At 46.6% G+C, this 21,577-nt stretch overlaps 2 protein-coding genes across 4 annotated transcripts in view; one reads left to right on the top strand and one right to left on the bottom strand.

The window, feature by feature from the left end:
* The window catches only part of C1D (C1D nuclear receptor corepressor), a 108,446-nt gene extending 95,670 nt beyond the window's left edge, over nucleotides 1–12,776 (bottom strand). Inside the window, exon 1 of the mRNA XM_063918407.1 lies at nucleotides 12,680–12,776. The gene's annotated coding sequence lies outside the window, so the exon portion shown is untranslated. The remainder of the gene's footprint in view (nucleotides 1–12,679) is intronic.
* A 100-nt stretch (nucleotides 12,777–12,876) lies between these two features.
* The window catches only part of LOC134910412 (uncharacterized), a 286,525-nt gene continuing 277,824 nt past the window's right edge, over nucleotides 12,877–21,577 (top strand). For 2 of the 3 annotated variants that reach the window (XM_063918405.1, XM_063918404.1), the window contains exons 1-2: nucleotides 12,877–13,220; nucleotides 14,552–14,749. In XM_063918405.1, the coding sequence (XP_063774475.1) occupies nucleotides 14,588–14,749 (162 nt within the window). In that variant the 5' untranslated portion in view covers nucleotides 12,877–13,220; nucleotides 14,552–14,587. Of the gene's footprint in view, nucleotides 13,221–14,551; nucleotides 14,750–17,532; nucleotides 18,279–21,577 lie in introns of those variants that run through there. The other variant, XM_063918406.1, reaches the window with a different exon arrangement.

Here is a 21,577-nt window from a genome sequence, read left to right as displayed (position 1 = left end):
AGCTTCCGATTCTAGAATATCAGACAATTGTTTCCCAAATATTACTCAATATATTACCATTGAAAGGGAACGCTTCCAATTCTCTCTCGAAATCAGCATCTGCTTTCCAAGTGCGTAGCCAAATTGCTCTACGAGCGGCTACTGTCAAGGCCGATGCTTTAGAAGCAATCGTACCCATATCAATTGCTGCTTCTTCCAAATATTGGGCAGCTTGTCTTAAACGGCCTAAATGATACTCCTGCTCCCTATTAAGGGAGGAGAGGCCATTCTCTAGTTCCTCCATCCATTCTACCATTGCCATCCAGGCTGAAGCCATAGCAGGCCTTACCACTGCTCCCGAGAGAGAAAATAGTACATGTGCATCTACTTTCGGAGGAACTTCTCTTTTTGAACAATCCGCAGCAGGAAACGGATAATAAGAATCCCATTTCTTCGGAATCTTGTATTTTTACTGGGCGTCGCCCAGGATTCTTCCATCATTTCCGTCAGATCCTCTGACGCTGGGAATTCAGTCTTAACTGTTTTTGTTCGTTTAAACACAGGTGCTTTAGATTTTGACACTGTTTTGGCTGTTTCCTCCAAAGAGAGAATAGCCTTCATTGCATCAATAAATTCAGCTACATCCTCTGCGATTGATCATCATACGGAGTATTTGAATATACTGTATCATCATCTGTTGTATCATCTTGTGTAGTCTGCAACATAGACGTATCTGTCTTAGTCTTACCTGTACCTTGGTTACTTGTAGAGGCTACTGGAACCAAACCATAGGAAGGGAGCTGCATGTATGGGTTAATAGTGTAACCTATTCCCTGGGGTGGCACTGTCGGAGTTAATCTGTCCGCTATTGAAGACAAAAGTCTGTGCGAGCATACTCTATGGTGGCTCTGCTGGTTGTTGAACCAATTCCTGTTTTTTACTTTGCTGAAAAGCAAAACAGTTCGCACATAACCCCTCATAAGTCACCAACTGGCCTATACCAATTAACCCTGTTTTACAAGATAGACATGTTAGGGATGTAGGAGTGCCTGATAAATTCTCCTCGTCACTTTTGCAGCTCACAGACATGGTAATATTCTGTTTATGACTACACAATTTGTGACTGAAAATCACCTATATATAAATATATAGAAGTGAGATCAATCTGACCACAACCGTGCACCTGAATTGAGGTTCAGAACAGGGCTGACAACATAAAAGTCAGCACACATACTAGCAGTCAGTCACATGTTAAAACATTAAACATTGTCATATGAGAATACAATCACCATTATAATAACTTAAAAGTAAGTAGGAAAATTGTATTTCTGTTTTTAACTGTTTTTTTTCAAACATAACATGCAGAAACAACAGTAATATACAGGTCTCATATGCAATATGTACCAAAATTAACAATTCATACTAACAAGTAGAGAGAATTTTAGTACTGTATAACCCTTCCTCCATAGAGCGGGATACAGGGAGACTCACCACACTTCCATATCCATCAATACGCTCGCAAGACGCTGAGTGGATTCAGACGCTACTGGTGTACACTGCCGTTCTGATAACTGATGAAAAGACACGGACACTCACTAACGGACACGGACGCTCAGTGAATGCCACGTGTATGCAGACGCTAAGGCCTGCGACTCGGTCCGGCAACTCTAGTGTACACAACCGCAGCGTCTAAGCTGCGACCGAGTACCCTCGTGGTAGCGTCTGAGATGGAAGTGAGGTCATTCAGTTCATGGACGGGAGACGCGTGGTAACTGGTCATGAACTTGGGGGAGGGGCGGCCAGGAGGGCGTATAATTCCCCCTGTTGACTTAAACTCTAAGGATCGCGGCCTCAACCTAGTCCTGGCGCCTATGATCCCTAAAGCATAGCACTGTCGCACCTAAGAGTGGTCGGCGCATCAACACACTGTTTGTAGTCTCCACCAATACAGTGTAGATGTGTCCGGAACCACTAGTAAGAGGAAATCCATAGACTTACCTTCTCCCCATGCTCCGGCCACAGCCTGGTTACGTCTGCTGGACCTGCTAGAATCATCCGACACAGACGCCCGTTGAGACAGCACTATACCGCGAAGGTAAGCGTTGTTGCGACCCGGTGGGGAGTTGTTGGAGCGATTCTTTCTAATATGCGTTTAAGACGCTGTTAAGAAAAGTCATTTAAAAAAAAACATAGTAAGACTATAAAAATAACATAATCAAAGCTTCAGGCTGCTTTATTAACAGCAGCCCAGTGACCATGGTCCGGCTCCTGCCGCACCAAACAAAAAACTGATTTGACTGAGTCAGTGGGCGGGATTATATGGTGAAGCCCCGATGCATCCTGGGAGGCCAGAAAGCTTGTGACCGTTTGGTGCCATTTCCGCTGTCGCTCCGGCACATCCCAATGTTATCCTGTGGATAACCTGTGGACCCAGCCAGAGAAATAAAGACAATTTTTGACTGGTTTTGTGGGGAATAAAACTTCACTTAAGTGGCATAAAGAGAGGTCCAATGGGATATTAGGCAGTATTTTCAAATTACAGTTTCTGCAACACGCATGCTCCTCTTCACAGTCTACAAGCACCTGAAACACGTAATGCAGCTACACAGAGCTGAGCACGGACATTTCACTGGTATATTTATGTTTTATTAACAGTTTCTTACATAGCGTACCAAATTCCATTGCGCTTTACAAATGGATACAACAGTGATAAAATAAAACTGGGTAATAACAGACAGAGGTAGGAAGTCTCTGCTCCACTGGCGTATCTATAATGGGTACAGTGTGTGCGGTACACGCTGGCCCCCGGGGTTCCAGCGGGGCCCACACCACACACCCATTTTTTTCAATACTTCCCATCAGGAGTCCAGTGTCACAGCAGCGGCGCTGCAGAAATAACTGGGATGCAATTGTAATTTCTGCTTCATCAAGGGGGAGTGGAGCGGCGGTCAGTATGCTGGGCGACCTTGCCCTGCGATGGGTGGCCCACAGCATGCGAACAAAAGGATTGCAAATTCTGCTAATTAGTAGACTTTGCAATCCTTACTAAATAAGGGAAATTGAGCCTAATTCCGAGTTGATCGCAGCAGAAAACTTGTTAGCAGTTGGGCAAACCCATGTGCACTGCAAGGGAGGCAGATATAACATGTGCAGAGAGAGTTAGATTTGGGTGGGGTGTGTTCAAACTGAAATCTAAATTGCAGTGTAAAAATAAAGCAGCCAGTATTTACCCTGCACAGAAACAATATAACCCACCCAAATCTAACTCTCTCTGCACATGTTATATCTGCCTCCCCTGCAGTGCACATGGTTTTGCCCAACTGCTAACAAATCTGCTGCTGCGATCAACTCTGAATTACCCCCATAGCCCGCTATCAAACAACAGGATGCAGTTAACGCATATTTCTGTTCAAGTCTGAGGTGGCTCGAATATAATTCCGTGTTAAATGCCCTGATCGCGGGTGCCATTAACCTGTTAACCCATAGCTCCGGAAACTTATCCTGGATTTTATGGGTTAAAGCTAGTTAGCGGGTAATTTACTGTGCAAAGGAAAAGGGTTTGTAACTGAATAGCCCTGAGCATAAAGGTTCGAGGCTACCACCCTTTTTCCTGCGCAGTAAATAACCACTAACTGAATTCAGCCCTAAAGATGCATACATCGCGAGATTTTGGCTATCTTTGACTATGCGATATTGGCTATGTGTGATTTTGACTAAGTGCCAATTTTGACTATAGTTTAGTACTAGATAGTCAAAACTGACTTGCCCGCACAGTCTATCTAGCATTGCAATACCGACCCAGCGGGACCGCATGGTGGATAACACCTTGCGATTTGCACTAACTTTCCTTGCGACTTTGACTATATAGTCAAAATCGCAAGGATATATGTCACCGCGTGTACAATCTGTATGTTAAGACACCAGCACAAAGTGAGTAGATATAATCCACAAAACATGTGTAGGTGCTCACTCTAAGTGAAGGGTGCTGATCAGTGAGGAGAGCATATTTTCATTTTGAAGAGCAAAATTATGGGGGTAATTCCAAGTTGATCGCAGCAGGATTTTTGTTAGCAGTTGGGCAAAACCATGTGCACTGCAGGGGAGGCAGATATAACATGTGCAGAGAGAGTTAGATTTGGGTGGGGTGTGTTCAATCTGCAATCTAATTTGGAGTAAAAATAAAGCAACCAGTATTTACCCTGCACAGAAACAAAATAACCCACCCAAATCTAACTCTTTCTGCGGGTGTAGTATGGTATGCCGGCGCTCGGCGACCAGCATACCGGCGCCGGGAGCCTGACCGCCGGCATACCGACAGCGTGGCGAGCGCAAAGGAGCCCCTTGCGGGCTCGCTGCGCTCGCCACGCTGCGGGCACGGTGGCGCGCTAAACTATTTTATTCTCCTGTCACTGTCGGTATGCCGGGTGTCGGGATTCCGGCGCCGGTATACTGTGCGCCGGGATCCCGACATTCGGCATACAGAAGACCCCCCCTTTCTGCACATGTTATATCTGCCTCCCCTGCAGTGCACATGGTTTTGCCCAATTGCTAAAAAAAACCTGCTGCGATCAACTTGGAATTACCCCCTATATACGTGATTTAGTGTTACGGTAACATCACTTTTACAGTTTTGCCCATCAAAATTAAAAGATTTTAAAATCACAACCGATGCCAAAGGATATGTCTGGGCTGACTTGGAAGTCGGTATCTGACCCCTCCACACCAGACTATGGGGGTCATTCCGAGTTGATCGCTCGCAAGCTACTTTTTGCAGCCATGCAAACTCATAGTCGCCGCCCACAGGGGAGTGTATTTTAGCTTTGCAAGTGTGCGAACGCCTGTGCAGCCGAGCACTACCGCTGCAACCCGGGACGTGGCAGGGAGCTACTCGGCGGGTGCAAAAGCATCACCACCGTGTGATGCTATTGCAGCCATGCGCGGGAAAGGGGAGGGGTGTAGAGCCCGATATGCGGGGCAGACTAGCCCTGTGCTGGACGTTCCCCAGCATGTCTGAGTAACTGATCCTAGATGTGCTAAATTTAGCACATCTGCAATCAGATCTGAATCACTCCCTAGGTTCGCTCACACAGCACTACAGAGATGACTGGTAACACCAGCCTCCATACTCACTATCTGCATAACACTGGACCTGCTTCATTTCAGGTGCATCCTACTTAGTAGGGAGATTGCATTTCCTTGATTCTTTAGCAATAGGCGTCTATAAAACTCCCATTGCTAAAGATGCCCAGCAGGGAGCGCGCGGAAAACCTGAATTGGTTGAAGCTAGATCCAAGTGGGCTAAGGGACCTTTTCTGTCAGGTGGAGGAGTCACGACACAAGCGGGAGGAGCTAGGCCAGCGGGATAGTTCCTCTTCTATCCACGCCACCAACTATTAACTTTAGTAATCAGGTAACGAGCGAAGCGGAGTGGAGCGAGCCACCGAGCCCGAAGCGTGGCGAGCGAAGCGAGCCCGCGAGGGTACTTTTCGGGTACCCTTTTCGGCCGTAGCTCCTCCCCCTGGTGACGTGTCTCCTCCCCTAGGTACGTCAGAAGGTCCCTTCTCCCACTCAGATATAGAATCAACCAACCTGAATTCCCCCCCTAGAGCATGCCAATTTTTTTTCTTCAAACTAGATTACCAATACTTTCATCCTGTATGTCAGACATTAGCTGCACAACAAGATCAATAACATATTTTACCATCTTAAAGTAAATCCACTTTGCAGAGGAACTTCTACTTTTCATAAATGTCACCCCCCTACAAACACAGACACGCACACACAGGGGCTGATTCTTAGTCGCATGCAAAGTGGCTGTACTAGCGGACGGCTGATTTACTACTTTATGCTAATGCTAGTATCCGTTCAACTAATGCGGGGGTTCATGTGTATACAAGCAGAAACCCATGCCACCTATTGACTTTATGCCGGGGCTGCATCCTTCAGTATCGGCAGCTGCAACAGCCCCATGCTGGGTGCAAGATATAAGTTAGAAACCGGCTGCCCTTCCCCGGGGTTTCAGTACAAGATCCCAGCGGTCAGGAGGCTGACTCCGGGATCCCGGGCTCGCCACGCTTCGAGCCCGGTGGCGACCTTCAGTCGCCGCAGGGCTCTATTACCCCTCGGGTGGTGGCGTGGACCACCACCCAAGTGGGGAAGCCAGCTGGCAGTCGGGACTCCGATCGCCGGTATTGCAGCAGGTGTCGGTTTCCGGCGTCCGTATACTGACCGCCAGGATCCCAACCGGCGGTCAATTGACTGCCTCCCAGTATGCACAATTCAGATTTGGCGGGAGCTTTTGATACACGCCTGTGACACAACACTCCCATAAGTCAGCGTGGTTACATGCAAATCGCATTGTCACTGCCCACTTCACGCCCCTAACCACCCGATTTCACGGAAAGACGGATCCGGCTAAGTTCTGCCCAACTTAGAATAGAAGGGACAAAGGGGGTCATTCAGACCTGACCGCACACTAAGTGTTTTCGCTGCGATCAGGTCAGAACCGTGCATGCGTATGCACCGCAATGCGCAGGCGCGTCGTACGGGTACAAAGCAGATTGTTGCTGTGAGATAAGTTTAACGAAGAATCCATTTGCACAGTCGATCGCAAGGAGATTGACAGGAAGAAGGCGTTTGTGGGGGTCAACTGACCATTTTCTGGGAGTGTTTGGAAAAACGCAGGCGCGTCCAAGCGTTTGCAGGCGGATGTCTGACGTCAATTCCGGGACCAAACAGGCTGAAGTGATCACAGCGGCTGAGTAAATTCTGGGCAACTCAAACTGCACAAATATTTTATTGTACCGCCCGGCTGCACGTGCGATCGCACAATTGCATAGCAAAAAATAAGAATTTACTTACCGATAATTCTATTTCTCGGAGTCCGTAGTGGATGCTGGGGTTCCTGAAAGGACCATGGGGAATAGCGGCTCCGCAGGAGACAGGGCACAAAAGTAAAGCTTTCCGATCAGGTGGTGTGCACTGGCTCCTCCCCCTATGACCCTCCTCCAAGCCAGTTAGGTACTGTGCCCGGACGAGCGTACACAATAAGGGAGGAATTTTGAATCCCGGGTAAGACTCATACCAGCCACACCAATCACACCGTACAACTTGTGATCTAAACCCAGTTAACAGTATGATAACAGCGGAGCCTCTGAAAAGATGGCTCACAACAATCATAACCCGATTTTTGTAACTATGTACAAGTATTGCAGATAATCCGCACTTGGGATGGGCGCCCAGCATCCACTACGGACTCCGAGAAATAGAATTATCGGTAAGTAAATTCTTATTTTCTCTATCGTCCTAGTGGATGCTGGGGTTCCTGAAAGGACCATGGGGATTATACCAAAGCTCCCAAACGGGCGGGAGAGTGCGGATGACTCTGCAGCACCGAATGAGAGAACTCCAGGTCCTCCTTAGCCAGGGTATCAAATTTGTAGAATTTAGCAAACGTGTTTGCCCCTGACCAAGTAGCTGCTCGGCAAAGTTGTAAAGCCGAGACCCCTCGGGCAGCCGCCCAAGATGAGCCCACCTTCCTTGTGGAATGGGCATTTTACATATTTTGGCTGTGGCAGGCCTGCCACAGAATGTGCAAGCTGAATTGTATTACACATCCAACTAGCAATAGTCTGCTTAGAAGCAAGAGCACCCAGTTTGTTGGGTGCATACAGGATAACAGCAAGTCAGTTTTCCTGACTCCAGCCGTCCTGGAACATATTTTCAGGGCCCTGACAACATCTAGCAACTTGGAGTCCTCCAAGTCCCTAGTAGGTGCAAGGCACCACAATAAGCTGGTTCAGGTGAAACACTGACACCACCTTTGTCCGAATGGACAAACAGATATGGGCTTTTTTTTTTTTTTTTTGAGAAAAAACCACCAATTTGACACTCGCCTGGTCCAGGCCAGGGCCAAGAGCATGGTCACTTTTCATGTGAGATGCTTCAAATCCACAGATTTGACTGGTTTTAAACCAATGTGATTTGAGGAATCCCAGAACTACGTTGAGATCCCACAGTGCCACTGGAGGCACAAAAGGGGGTTGTATATGCAATACTCCCTTGACAAACTTCTGGACTTCAGGAACTGAAGCCAATTCTTTCTGGAAGAAAATCGACAGGGCCGAAATTTGAACCTTAATGGACCCCAATTTGAGGCCCATAGACACTCCTGTTTGCAGGAAATGCAGGAAACGACTGAGTTGAAATTTCTTTGTGGGGCCTTCCTGGCCTCACACCACGCAACATATTTTCGCCACATGTGGTGATAATGTTGTGCGGTCACCTCCTTTCTGGCTTTGACCAGGGTAGGAATGACCTCTTCCGGAATGCCTTTTTCCCTTAGGATCCGGCTTTCCACCGCCATGCCGACAAACGCAGCTGCGGTAAGTCTTGGAACAGACATGGTACTTGCTGAAGCAAGTCCCTTCTTAGCGGCAGAGGCCATAAGACCTCTGTAAGCATCTGTTGAAGTTCCGGGTACCAAGTCCTTCTTGGCCAATCCGGAGCCATGAGTATAGTTCTTACTCCTCTACGTCTTATAATTCTCAGCACCTTAGGTATGAAAAGCAGAGGAGGGAACACATACACCGACTGGTACACCCACGGTGTTACCAGAACGTCCACAGCTATTGCCTGAGGGTCTCTTGACCTGGCGCAATACCTGTCCCGTTTTTTGTTCAGACGGGACGCCATCATATCCACCTTTGGTATTTCCCAACGGTTTACAATCATGTGGAAAAAACTTCCCGATGAAGTTTCCACTCTCCCGGGTGGAGGTCGTGCCTTCTGAGGAAGTCTGCTTCCCAGTTTCCATTCCCGGGATGAAACACTGCTGACCGTGCTATCACATGATTTTCCGCCCAGCGAAAAGTCCTTGCAGTTTTTGCCATTGCCCTCCTGCTTCTTGTGTCGCCCTGTCTGTTTACGTGGGCGACTGCCGTGATGTTTTTCCCACTGGATCAATACCGGCTGACCTTGAAGCAGAGGTCTTGCTAAGCTTAGAGCATTATAAATTTACCCTTAGCTCCAGTATATTTATGTGGAGAAAAGTCTCCAGACTTGATCACACTCCCTGGAAATTTTTTCCTTGTGTGACTGCTCCCCAGCCTCTCGGGCTGGGCTCCGTGGTCACCAGCATCCAAACCTGAATGCCGAATCTGCGGCCCTCTAGAAGATGAGCACTCTATAACCACCACAGGAGAGACACCCTTGTCCTTGGATATAGGGTTATCCGCTGATGCATCTGAAGATGCGATCCGGACCATTTGTCCAGCAGATCCCACTGAAAAGTTCTTGCGTGAAATCTGCCGAATGGAATTGCTTCGTAGGAAGCCACCATTTTTACCAGGACCCTTGTGCAATGATGCACTGTTTTTAGGAGGTTCCTGACTAGCTCGGATAACTCCCTGGCTTTCTCTTCCGGGAGAAACACCTTTTTCTGGACTGTGTCCAGAATCATCCCTAGGCACAGCAGACGTGTCGTCGGGATCAGCTGCGATTTTGGAATATTTAGAATCCACCCGTGCTGTTGTAGCAGTATCCGAGATAGTGCTACTCCGACCTCCAACTGTTCCCTGGACTATGCCCTTATCAGGAGATCGTCCAAGTAAGGGATAATTAAGACGCCTTTTCTTCGAAGAAGAATCATCATTTCGGCCATTACCTTGGTAAAGACCCGGGGTGCCGTGGACAATCCAAACGGCAGCGTCTGAAACTGATAGTGACAGTTCTGCACCACGAACCTGAGGTACCCTTAGTGAGAAGGGCAAATTTGGGACATAGAGGTAAGCATCCCTGATGTCCCGGGACACTATATAGTCCCCTTCTTCCTGGTTCGTTATCACTGCTCTGAGTGACTCCATCTTGATTTGAACCTTTGTAAGTGTTCAAAAATTTTTTTAGAATAAGTCTCACCTAGGCTTCTGGCTTCAGTACCACAATATAGTGTGGAATAATACCCCTTTTCTTGTAGTAGGAGGGGTAATTTAATTATCACCTGCTGGGAATACAGCTTGTGAATTGTTTCCCATACTGCCTCCTTGTCGGAGGGAGACCTTGGTAAAGCAGACTTCAGGAGCCTGCGAAGGGGAAACGTCTCGACATTCCAATCTGTACCCCTGGGATACTACTTGTAGGATCCAGGGGTCCTGTACGGTCTCAGCGCCATGCTGAGAACTTGTCAGAAGCGGTGGAACGCTTCTGTTCCTGGGAATGGGCTGCCTGCTGCAGTCTTCTTCCCTTTCCTCTATCCCTGGGCAGATATGATCTTATAGGGACGAAAGGACTGAGGCTGAAAAGACGGTGTCTTTTTCTGCAGAGATGTGACTTAGGGTAAAAACGGCGGATTTTCCAGCAGTTGCCGTGGCCACCAGGTCCGATGGACCGACCCCAAATAACTCCTCTTCCTTTATACGGCAATACACCTTTGTGCCGTTTGGAATCTGCATCACCTGACCACTGTCGTGTCCATAACATCTTCTGGCAGATATGGACATCGCATTTACTCTTGATGCCAGAGTGCAAATATCCCTCTGTGCATCTCGCATATATAGAAATGCATCCTTTAAATGCTCTATAGTCAATAAAATACTGTCCCTGTCAAGGGTATCAATATTTTTAGTCAGGGAATCCGACCAAGCCACCCCAGCTCTGCACATCCAGGCTGAGGCGATCGCTGGTCGCAGTATAACACCAGTATGTGTGTATATACTTTTTATGATATTTTCCAGCCTCCTGTCAGCTGGTCCTTGAGGACGGCCCTATCTATAGACGGTACCGCCACTTGTTTTGATAAGCGTGTGAGCGCCTTATCCACCCTAAGGGGTGTTTCCCAACGCGCCCTAACTTCTGGCGGGAAAGGGTATACCGCCCATAATTTTCTATCGGGGGGAACCCACGCATCATCACACACTTTATTTAATTTATCTGATTCAGGAAAAACTACGGTAGTTTTTTCACATCCCACATAATACCCTCTTTTGTGGTACTTGTAGTATCAGAAATATGAAACACCTCCTTCATTGCCTTTAACGTGTGGCCCTAATAAGGAATACGTTTGTTTATTCACCGTCGACACTGGATTCAGTGTCCCTGTCTGTGTCTGTGTCGACCGACTAAAGTAAACGGGCGTTTTAAAACCCCTGACGGTGTTTTTGAGACGTCTGGACCGGTACTAATTGTTTGTCGGCCGTCTCATGTCGTCAACCGACCTTGCAGCGTGTTGACATTATCACGTAATTCCCTAAATAAGCCATCCATTCCGGTGTCGACTCCCTAGAGAGTGACATCACCATTACAGGCAATTGCTCCGCCTCCTCACCAACATCGTCCTCATACATGTCGACACACACGTACCGACACACAGCACACACACAGGGAATGCTCTGATAGAGGACAGGACCCACTAGCCCTTTGGAGAGACAGAGGGAGAGTTTACCAGCACACACCAAAAACGCTATAATTATATAGGGACAACCTTATATAAGTGTTTTCCCTTATAGCATCTTTTTTATATATTTCTAACGCCAATTTAGTGCCCCCCCTCTCTGTTTTAACCCTGTTTCTGTAGTGCAGTGCAGGGGGGAGCCTTCCCTCCAGCCTTTCTGTGAGGGAAAATGGCGCTGTGTGCTGAGGAGATAGGCCCCGCCCCTTTTTCGGCGGCCTCGTCTCCCGCTCTTAACGGATTCTGGCAGGGGTTAAATATCTCCATATAGCCCCCGGAGGCTATATGTGAGGTATTTTTAGCCAAAATAGGTATTCCTTTGCCTCCCAGGGCGCCCCCCTCCCAGCGCCCTGCACCCTCAGTGACTGCCGTGTGAAGTGTGCCGAGAGGAAAATGGCGCACAGCTGCAGTGCTGTGCGCTACCTTTAGAAGACTGAGGAGTCTTCTGCCGCCGATTCTGGACCTCTTCTTACTTCAGCATCTGCAAGGGGGCCGGCGGCAAGGCTCCGGTGACCATCCAGGCTGTACCTGTGATCGTCCCTCTGGAGCTGATGTCCAGTAGCCAAGAAGCCAATCCATCCTGCACGCAGGTGAGTTCACTTCTTCTCCCCTAAGTCCCTCGTTGCAGTGATCCTGTTGCCAGCAGGACTCACTGTAAAATAAAAAACCTAAGCTAAACTTTTCTAAGCAGCTCTTTAGGAGAGCCACCTAGATTGCACCCTTCTCGGCCGGGCACAAAAATCTAACTGGCTTGGAGGAGGGTCATAGGGGGAGGAGCCAGTGCACACCACCTGATCGGAAAGCTTTACTTTTGTGCCCTGTCTCCTGCGGAGCCGCTATTCCCCATGGTCCTTTCAGGAACCCCAGCATCCACTAGGACGATAGAGAAATACACTCCCCTATGGGCGGCGACTATCTGCTCGCAGCAGTGCAAAAAAACCCTAGCGAGCGATCAGGTCTGAATTAGGCCCATATGGCAGCGATGATTATTATCGCATCTGCACTGGCGCGGTTTGCAAAAAGTCGCCAACTGCGCCTGTGAACAGAGATCTGTGAAACTTATAATCAGACTGAGAGCAAAAGTAGGGTTTGAGAAAGTAAAAAATGTCACTAATTACACTCTAAATAAGAAATAAAACTTAATCACACACACACAAAAACAGCAAAGATGCTAAGCATAGGCCACCCTCCACCACAGCATAGCAAAGTCGTGTGTTACACCCATCACACACACACACCAGCAGGCATAGAGCTTACCTGCGTCTGTTAGCAGCACATACAAGAACACATGTATGTTCTCGCTGCCTGGTCTCACAGGAAGCGCGTACGTCCTGTGGCAAAGCATTATGGGACATGTAGTTTTATAGTTTTCTTTTTTTTTTTAATTAATCGGTATTTTGGGTTTTGCAGTACAAGCTGCGCAGGGTTTGTGGAACCAGTATGACCTGCCAGCCGAAGCCTGGGACTTGCAATTCCTATTACAGTAACGTGTTATGATGCAGCCCGAGTTGTTATTTTATAACCATGACGACCGCGTCCTATTCCACAGCGTCTAGCTTTGCAAGTGTAACCATGTTTATATCTTTTGGAAACAAATAAAGTAGGCCTGCGGACATTTCATTGGAGACCAAAAGGCATGCACAGTCTATAGCATTGGCTATAACAAAATGGCACCTCTGGTGGAGACACAAATTGGTGCTTGCCCCATACAGAGCACTCTGTGCACCTGCACCTGACTGAGACAGCACGGCTGGGAGAAGTACTTTCTTTTATTTTCTTAAATTTCTTTTTTTAATCAGTGAGTACAGTATAAGAAAAAAAAAGTATATTTGTAACTTTGTATAATGCATGTGCTAAATATTTGTAATTTTATTTTGTTAATGATAAATATGTGTCTTTATGAAGGTTTCTATAAATAACCTCTGGTAATAGAATTTAATTATATAAGTTAATGTATATTTTATTTTAAAGACTTTGGAAAGTAGGCTGACTTTTGTGTTTAGTAAACCTTTCCTTTTATTTATCTTTTTGGGAAAATAAAGTATACAGTACTTTAACAAAATGTCTATATTTCTTTACATGTTAATATGCTTAATTTGTAAAAGTAAGTTTTATTTGCACTTAAATTAATCTACGTATTAATCTTAATATTGTTATTTGAATGCCATATATGAACAGATTATGGGCTGGATTTACTTAAATGCGGTTATTTATCATGCCTGGAAAAGGGGCGGTAGCCTCAGACTTTAACACCCCCGGAAGATCAATTAGCTTGCGGTAGTCAACCGCAGCTAATTGAAATCATCCCTAAATTTAAGTACACGTATACATTTCATTAGCACCTCCATTTGCGACTGAGGGGACATAACTAGGCTGTAATGGGGAGTTCTCATGTAGACAAAGTTCAGATAGGGCGTTCAACAGAATTGCGGTCTATCTAGAGTTGGATGGATGCGTAAAAATACACCTGCTTGTAGACAGATGTTCTGAACCAAGAAATGAGCACTCATGATAATGATGGTGACAGATATCATACTAGCTGCATGGTAGAGAGCATATGGGCTAATATATGGAAGTATTTCCATGCGTGCAGTGTGGGAGCAATTACGTCTGAATTGAGTGCAACTCAAGGTCTATGGGGTATATTCAACTAAAGAATGGATCCGACAACCCCTATTCAATCCCATTTAAATTCGACTTTTTCAAGTCAAATTTAGATGGGACCCAGAGGAGGAGAGGGGGGGCGAGCCGCGGGGGGACAGCCAGCGGCAGCCAGAGGAGATCAGCAGCGTGACTGAGATGGTCGAAAACGGGGCCAAAACCTGTCGGATTTGGCCCCGTTTTCGACATGCAAAATATTGAATATGTCGAATCTGGATTCGACCAAAAAAAGTCGAAAACTGCCGTCTTTTCGACAGACGGCAGTTTTCGACCTCAATTGAATATACCCCTATGTGTTTGTCTTATGAAAAAATTTTTTTGTTTTAGTACATTGTTTCTGCAAAGAAAACTCTTAATTTTGTATATGTTTTTATTTGTCCATTTGTTGCTTGTCCATTTGTTATCTGCTGAATATTATCTGGCATATTTTGTATTTGTATTAATGGAAATATAATTTGTGCAATGCAGATTGTGGCCTTTGGCTGTTCATACGAAGAAGTAGAAATGAACAATTGTGATCTTGAAAAGCTTTCTGTTTCTGGTGTAAAGTTGGAACCTCCTTTCAAACCAGACATCACGAACTACAAGGCGACAGTCCCAAATCAGCTGACACGGATTAGCGTGGATGCGTGTCCTAGTGACACGGGAGCTTCCTACACATTGCTGGTGAGTGCAGTGTAGAAGAGAATATCATACAAAAACCTGAGAGCTTGTAGACTCTGCATCACAACTCAGACCCCTGGCATCACTACTGTGCTCCAAGCAGGGACATATCAGGAACTTAAAGTAGGCAGGACCAAATCAACTGTAGGCAGGGCCAACACTAAAGTAGGCGGGCTTAACATAATCTTTGCATACCAGTGTAGAATAGAAAAATGACTCACGCTGCCTCTGGATACCAGTAGCCAAAACTTTAGGGTACTCCAGTCATGGTGGTAGGCATCCTTTTACCCCCAAGAATATATAGAATTAATAACAGAGTGCTTGAAATAAGTTATGTGTACGCAATACCTAGAAAGAATTAGAAGGTTAGTTTTCCTTGTTTACAGCTCTTTTTTGAGTATATATAGTTGAGAGTCCACTGTTGTAATGGTTAAGGAGTGGGGTTCCAATATGTTACCGTTGATGGATGAGTGTGAGCATAATAGGTACTAGGTACTGTCCCTATAGCTTGTACCTGTAATCCGCACAGCTCTCCCCGCTGACTTCTGTATGCGGCTCCCGGCCTGTGTGACTTTCAGCTGGCTGTGGTGAGTAGCTCCCGGCTGGCTGTGGCAAGCGGCTACCGACTGGCAGCGGCGGGCTGTTCCCGGCTGGCTGTAGTGAGCGGCTCTTGGCTGGTTACCCCGTACGGCTGTGTTCACTCGCCCGTCAGTGGCTAGTAATTTCAGTGTCATTTGCAGTGGATATTCTGCAGTGGATATTCGCCAGATGTGCGCTAAACCAACGCGTTTCGGGCATAATATCCTCTTTAACTTCAAACATCCAGTTCAAAATAATTAGTTAAAAGACAATCTGAACTGTGCTCTTTTTTAATTTTCATTCTGTTACTTTCCATACAATCCACTACACCACACCCAAGGGTGTAGCGCTGAGTCACCCAATATTGCAATCTAATTTGAGACACTGGGCAACTCTCTGGGAAATTTCTACACAAGATTAAAATAAGGACGAGTTGATTGTAGTGCATGTACCCACTACCTGCCATATAGAATGTATTTTAATTAATAAAAAAACAGGTTTTAGACTTCAGGACCATAACTAGATGTTGGCCAGGATCGCACTCTCCAGGGGCACTGGTTGAGGGAGGACACCACCTGGCTCACCCTGCCAGACCCTGGAGAGGAGAGGGGGGGGCGTGACCAGGGCTTGGAGGAATAAGACTAGTGATTTAGTAGATCCCATCTCCTTCCAAAGCAATACTGTGCATATGACTGTTTGGTGCTGCACTGTCTTTATATTACTTGGAGGTAATACCCCCTCTTTATCGATTCTGCTTCAGGTCATGTTCCCCTCCCTCACTCAGGTCATAGCTTCCTTGCATTCTCTGTAATTTGCCCAGTGTTTGTATATATCCTGCAGTGCCTCACATCTTGCTCCTCGGTCCTACCTCCTCTTTTCTCCCTACCCTACTACACCTCTCCTGTCCACCCACTTTCCCATCCTTCCTGCCCAACACTCTTACCCTCCTACCATTGTTACGGCACAGTGTGATCCTCCTCAGTTACTCCAATGTATATTACCCCTCCTTCTACGTTTTAATTTTTTATGGGCAGGATCTTCAAATATATGCCCTATACAGCACAGATGGCCAAGTTGGCTTATGGGGTAGGTGGTCAGGTCCTTCACTTTGCCTGGGGCACACGGACCTTTAGGTACAGCCCACTTAGACTTTTATTTATATTACTGGCTTTTATCTCCAGCAATTTCTGAGTTTTCTTTCTCTCTGTCTTTACTACACTCTCTCTCTCTCTCTCTCTCTCTCTCATGCTCTCCTTTTCTCTCTCCCTCTCCTACTCTCCTCCCTCTACTGTCTATTTCTCTTTCTACCTATGACAACCTTCTCCCTTTTTCTCTCCCTCTACTTCCTCTCACTTGACTCCTCTGTTTCTCTCTTCTTCACTCCTCCTTTGTCTTGTCCTTTTTCCTTCTTTCACTCTCCTACCCTGTGTTGTGTCTCTATTTCTCTCCTGCCCCTCTGCTCTTGCTCTTCTCTCTCTTTCGCTCTTCCTCTTCAGCTGGTCCATCTTCATTTCTTCCAGTTGTTGTTGTACCGACCAGACACAGATCGTCGCATGCTCTATGCATGACATTTAATTTTACTATTGTACGTTTTTCTCCTCTACAGGGAGTTTTTCTGTAGATTTCCTGTGAATCACTGTGAGACTTTTTCTTTTCTACTATACCGTTATACATTTTTGGTTGTGGATAATTTGATGATATTATTCTGTGATTGTCAAGAGAATCTGTATTGTCATCATGAGGTATGTGATGACAAGTATGGGAAATAACAGAAGTGTTTGGAGAATGTAGATGTGTGTTATGCAGGAACTTTCTGGAAGTGACATCACTGACTAGTTGGAGGGGTCATAGTTCATACCAATTGTTATTAAATGCCAACATGAATACATTATTGTTATCAACAGTGGATTTTATTGTATAGATTTTTACTAGTAATAGATATATAATTAAGATAACATCATAGTGACATACAATATAGAGAGAATGTTAGGGTTCTATACAATGCAGAGAGCATTCTATTGTACAATACATGACCGCATCCTAGAGACAACCATACAATCAGGGCCGGATTAACAATGGGGCGGATGGAGCTGCAGCTCCAGGCCCTCCATTGAAAATAGGCCCACAGCCTGCCACAGTGAAGGGGCCGATAAACGCTGGCATTACAATGAGTCACACTGACTCATTGTATACCGTCACCAGCACTACAACCACGGCGACACAGTGCCCCTGCCCCAGGCCAGTCCGTGCATTCAAGTCCCGGCTGCCGGAGGAGGAGGGTCCGCTCTCCACTCTTCTCTCAGGGACCTCCTCCCCCCGGACTACTAGTGGTGTGATGTGCTGAGTGACATGCAGGGGGGAGGAGCAATTCTCCCTTCTACTCTCAGCTCCTCCCCCCCAGTGCTAGTAATGAGGACATCCCGGCTGGAGGAGGAGGTAGCAGGCAGCACAGTGCACCGCGTGGCTTCGGCGGGGGTTGGTGGAGGGCAGGCTAACCAGCTGTATCTGGTATCCCCCACGACAGTACAGCATAGCAACAAAGCGGACTTCTGACCAATAGGAAGCCCAATCAGACTTGCCTGGAGGCTCCCGTATTTTGCAAGAGTCCACCGCTACCCAGCAAACTGAAGTGTTTTTCACCCCTCCCTCCCCTTCCCTCCTCTTCCCCCCCCCCCCCTCCTCCTCCTCCTCACCAGAATTACAGCAAGCTTTTAGACAGCCCTCCAGCACCTGTCAGATTCCTGCACTGCAGTTTGGAGGAGTTTCTGTGCAATCTCCTCCAGTCCCCTGCATCCACTCAGCTGCTAGCCCAGGACCACAGTCATTGAAAAGAACCAGAACCACTGCGGTCCAATCATCCAACCAGTTGTAAGACCCGCGAATCACGGCATTTTGGGGGCGGAGCCTAATAGAATGGTGCCTTGTCCTGGACACAGTTGATCACCCGTGCTTGGTGAGTGGGGAGGTGGGTGTTTTATATGTATGTGTGCATGCATGAACTGTGTGTGTATATATATATATATATATATATATATATATATATATGCCACCCCCCCCCACGCCCTACCTCGAATAAAAATACTGTATTTGTGAGAGAATTTGTTTTACTGCCCCTATTACAAGCTGCTCCCATGTCAGTGAGTAGCTTTTTTCCTTAAGCCTACTCTTTGTCCCCTCACTGCTCCAACCCCCCCCATCTGCAGCACCCCCAGTATTCCCCTCTCCAGCTCACACTCTCCCCTCACAGCTCCAACCCCCCCCCTTCACCATCCACTTCAAAACAATGTGAGAGCATTAAACTTTAAAGTAGTAGTTACCACCAAAGCTGGATTAATGTTTCTCACACGTGTATGTATGCAATATATACTGTATGTGTAGAATTATGTAGGTGTGATGTCAGTGTGGTGCCCTGCTATGTAACGTAGGTGTGATGTCAGTGTGGTGCCCTGCTATGTAACGTAGGTGTGATGTCAGTGTGGTGCCCTGCTATGTAACGTAGGTGTGATGTCGGTGTGGTGCCCTGCTGTGTAACATTGGTGTGATGTCAGTGTGGTGCCCTGCTATGTAACGTAGGTGTGATGTCGGTGTGGTGCCCTGCTGTGTAACGTAGGTGTGATGTCGGCGTGGTGCCCTGCTGTGTAACATAGGTGTGATGTCAGTGTGGTGCCCTGCTATGTAACGTAGGTGTGATGTCGGCGTGGTGCCCTGCTGTGTAACATAGGTGTGATGTCAGTGTGGTGCCCTGCTGTGTAACGTAGGTGTGATGTCGGTGTGGTGCCCTGCTGTGTAACATAGGTGTGATGTCAGTTAGAGATGAGCGGGTTCGGTTTCTCTGAATCCGAACCCGCCAGAACTTCATGTTTTTTTTCACGGGTCCGAGCGACTCGGATCTTCCCGCCTTGCTCGGTTAACCCGAGCGCGCCCGAACGTCATCATGACGCTGTCGGATTCTCGCGAGGCTCGGATTCTATCGCGAGACTCGGATTCTATATAAGGAGCCGCGCGTCGCCGCCATTTTCACACGTGCATTGAGATTGATAGGGAGAGGACGTGGCTGGCGTCCTCTCCGTTTAGAATTAGAATAGATTAGAGAGACACTTGATTTACTAATTTTGGGGAGCATTAGGAGTACTCAGTAGTGTACAGTGCAGAGTTTTGCTGATAGTGACCAGTGACCACCACTTTTATTTATAATCCGTTCTCTGCCTGAAAAAAGCGATACACAGCACACAGTGACTCAGTCACATACCATATCTGTGTGCACTGCTCAGGCTCAGGCCAGTGTGCTGCATCATCTATATATATTATATATCTGTCTGACTGCTCAGCTCACACAGCTTATAATTGTGGGGGAGACTGGGGAGCACTACTGCAGTGCCAGTTATAGGTTATAGCAGGAGCCAGGAGTACATAATATTATATTAAAATTAAACAGTGCACACTTTTGCTGCAGGAGTGCCACTGCCAGTGTGACTAGTGACCAGTGACCTGACCACCAGTATATAATATTAGTAGTATACTATCTCTTTATCAACCAGTCTATATTAGCAGCAGACACAGTACAGTGCGGTAGTTCACGGCTGTGGCTACCTCTGTGTCGGCACTCGGCAGCCCGTCCATAATTGTATATACCAGTGACCTAACCGTGGTTTTTTTTTCTTTCTTTATACATACATACTAGTTACGAGTATACTATCTCTTTATCAACCAGTCTATATATTAGCAGCAGACACAGTACAGTGCGGTAGTTCACGGCTGTGGCTACCTCTGTGTCGGCACTCGGCAGCCCGTCCATAATTGTATATACCACCTAACCGTGGTTTTTTTTCTTTCTTTATACATACATACTAGTTACGAGTATACTATCTCTTTATCAACCAGTCTATATATTAGCAGCAGACACAGTACAGTGCGGTAGTTCACGGCTGTGGCTACCTCTGTGTCGGCACTCGGCAGCCCGTCCATAATTGTATATACCACCTAACCGTGGTTTTTTTTTCTTTCTTTATACATACATACTAGTTACGAGTATACTATCTCTTTATCAACCAGTCTATATATTAGCAGCAGACACAGTACAGTGCGGTAGTTCACGGCTGTGGCTACCTCTGTGTCGGCACTCGGCAGCCCGTCCATAATTGTATATACCACCTAACCGTGGTTTTTTTTTCTTTCTTTATACATACATACTAGTTACGAGTATACTATCTCTTTATCAACCAGTCTATATATTAGCAGCAGACACAGTACAGTGCGGTAGTTCACGGCTGTGGCTACCTCTGTGTCGGCACTCGGCAGCCCGTCCATAATTGTATATACCACCTAACCGTGGTTTTTTTTTCTTTCTTTATACATACATACTAGTTACGAGTATACTATCTCTTTATCAACCAGTCTATATATTAGCAGCAGACACAGTACAGTGCGGTAGTTCACGGCTGTGGCTACCTCTGTGTCGGCACTCGGCAGCCCGTCCATAATTGTATATACCACCTAACCGTGGTTTTTTTTTCTTTCTTTATACATACATACTAGTTACGAGTATACTATCTCTTTATCAACCAGTCTATATATTAGCAGCAGACACAGTACAGTGCGGTAGTTCACGGCTGTGGCTACCTCTGTGTCGGCACTCGGCAGCCCGTCCATAATTGTATATACCACCTAACCGTGTTTTTTTTTTCTTTCTTTATACATACATACTAGTTACGAGTATACTATCTCTTTATCAACCAGTCTATATATTAGCAGCAGACACAGTACAGTGCGGTAGTTCACGGCTGTGGCTACCTCTGTGTCGGCACTCGGCAGCCCGTCCATAATTGTATACTAGTATCCAATCCATCCATCTCCATTGTTTACCTGAGGTGCCTTTTAGTTGTGCCTATTAAAATATGGAGAACAAAAATGTTGAGGTTCCAAAATTAGGGAAAGATCAAGATCCACTTCCACCTCGTGCTGAAGCTGCTGCCACTAGTCATGGCCGAGACGATGAAATGCCAGCAACGTCGTCTGCCAAGGCCGATGCCCAATGGCATAGTACAGAGCATGTCAAAACCAAAACACCAAATATCAGTAAAAAAAGGACTCCAAAACCTAAAATAAAATTGTCGGAGGAGAAGCGTAAACTTGCCAATATGCCATTTACCACACGGAGTGGCAAGGAACGGCTGAGGCCCTGGCCTATGTTCATGGCTAGTGGTTCAGCTTCACATGAGGATGGAAGCACTCAGCCTCTCGCTAGAAAACTGA

This window comes from Pseudophryne corroboree, chromosome 4, assembly GCF_028390025.1.
Source record: "Pseudophryne corroboree isolate aPseCor3 chromosome 4, aPseCor3.hap2, whole genome shotgun sequence".
Taxonomy (NCBI): Eukaryota; Metazoa; Chordata; class Amphibia; order Anura; family Myobatrachidae; genus Pseudophryne; species Pseudophryne corroboree.
Note: the sequence above shows the minus strand (reverse complement) of the source record. Positions and strands in the feature narration are given on the sequence as shown.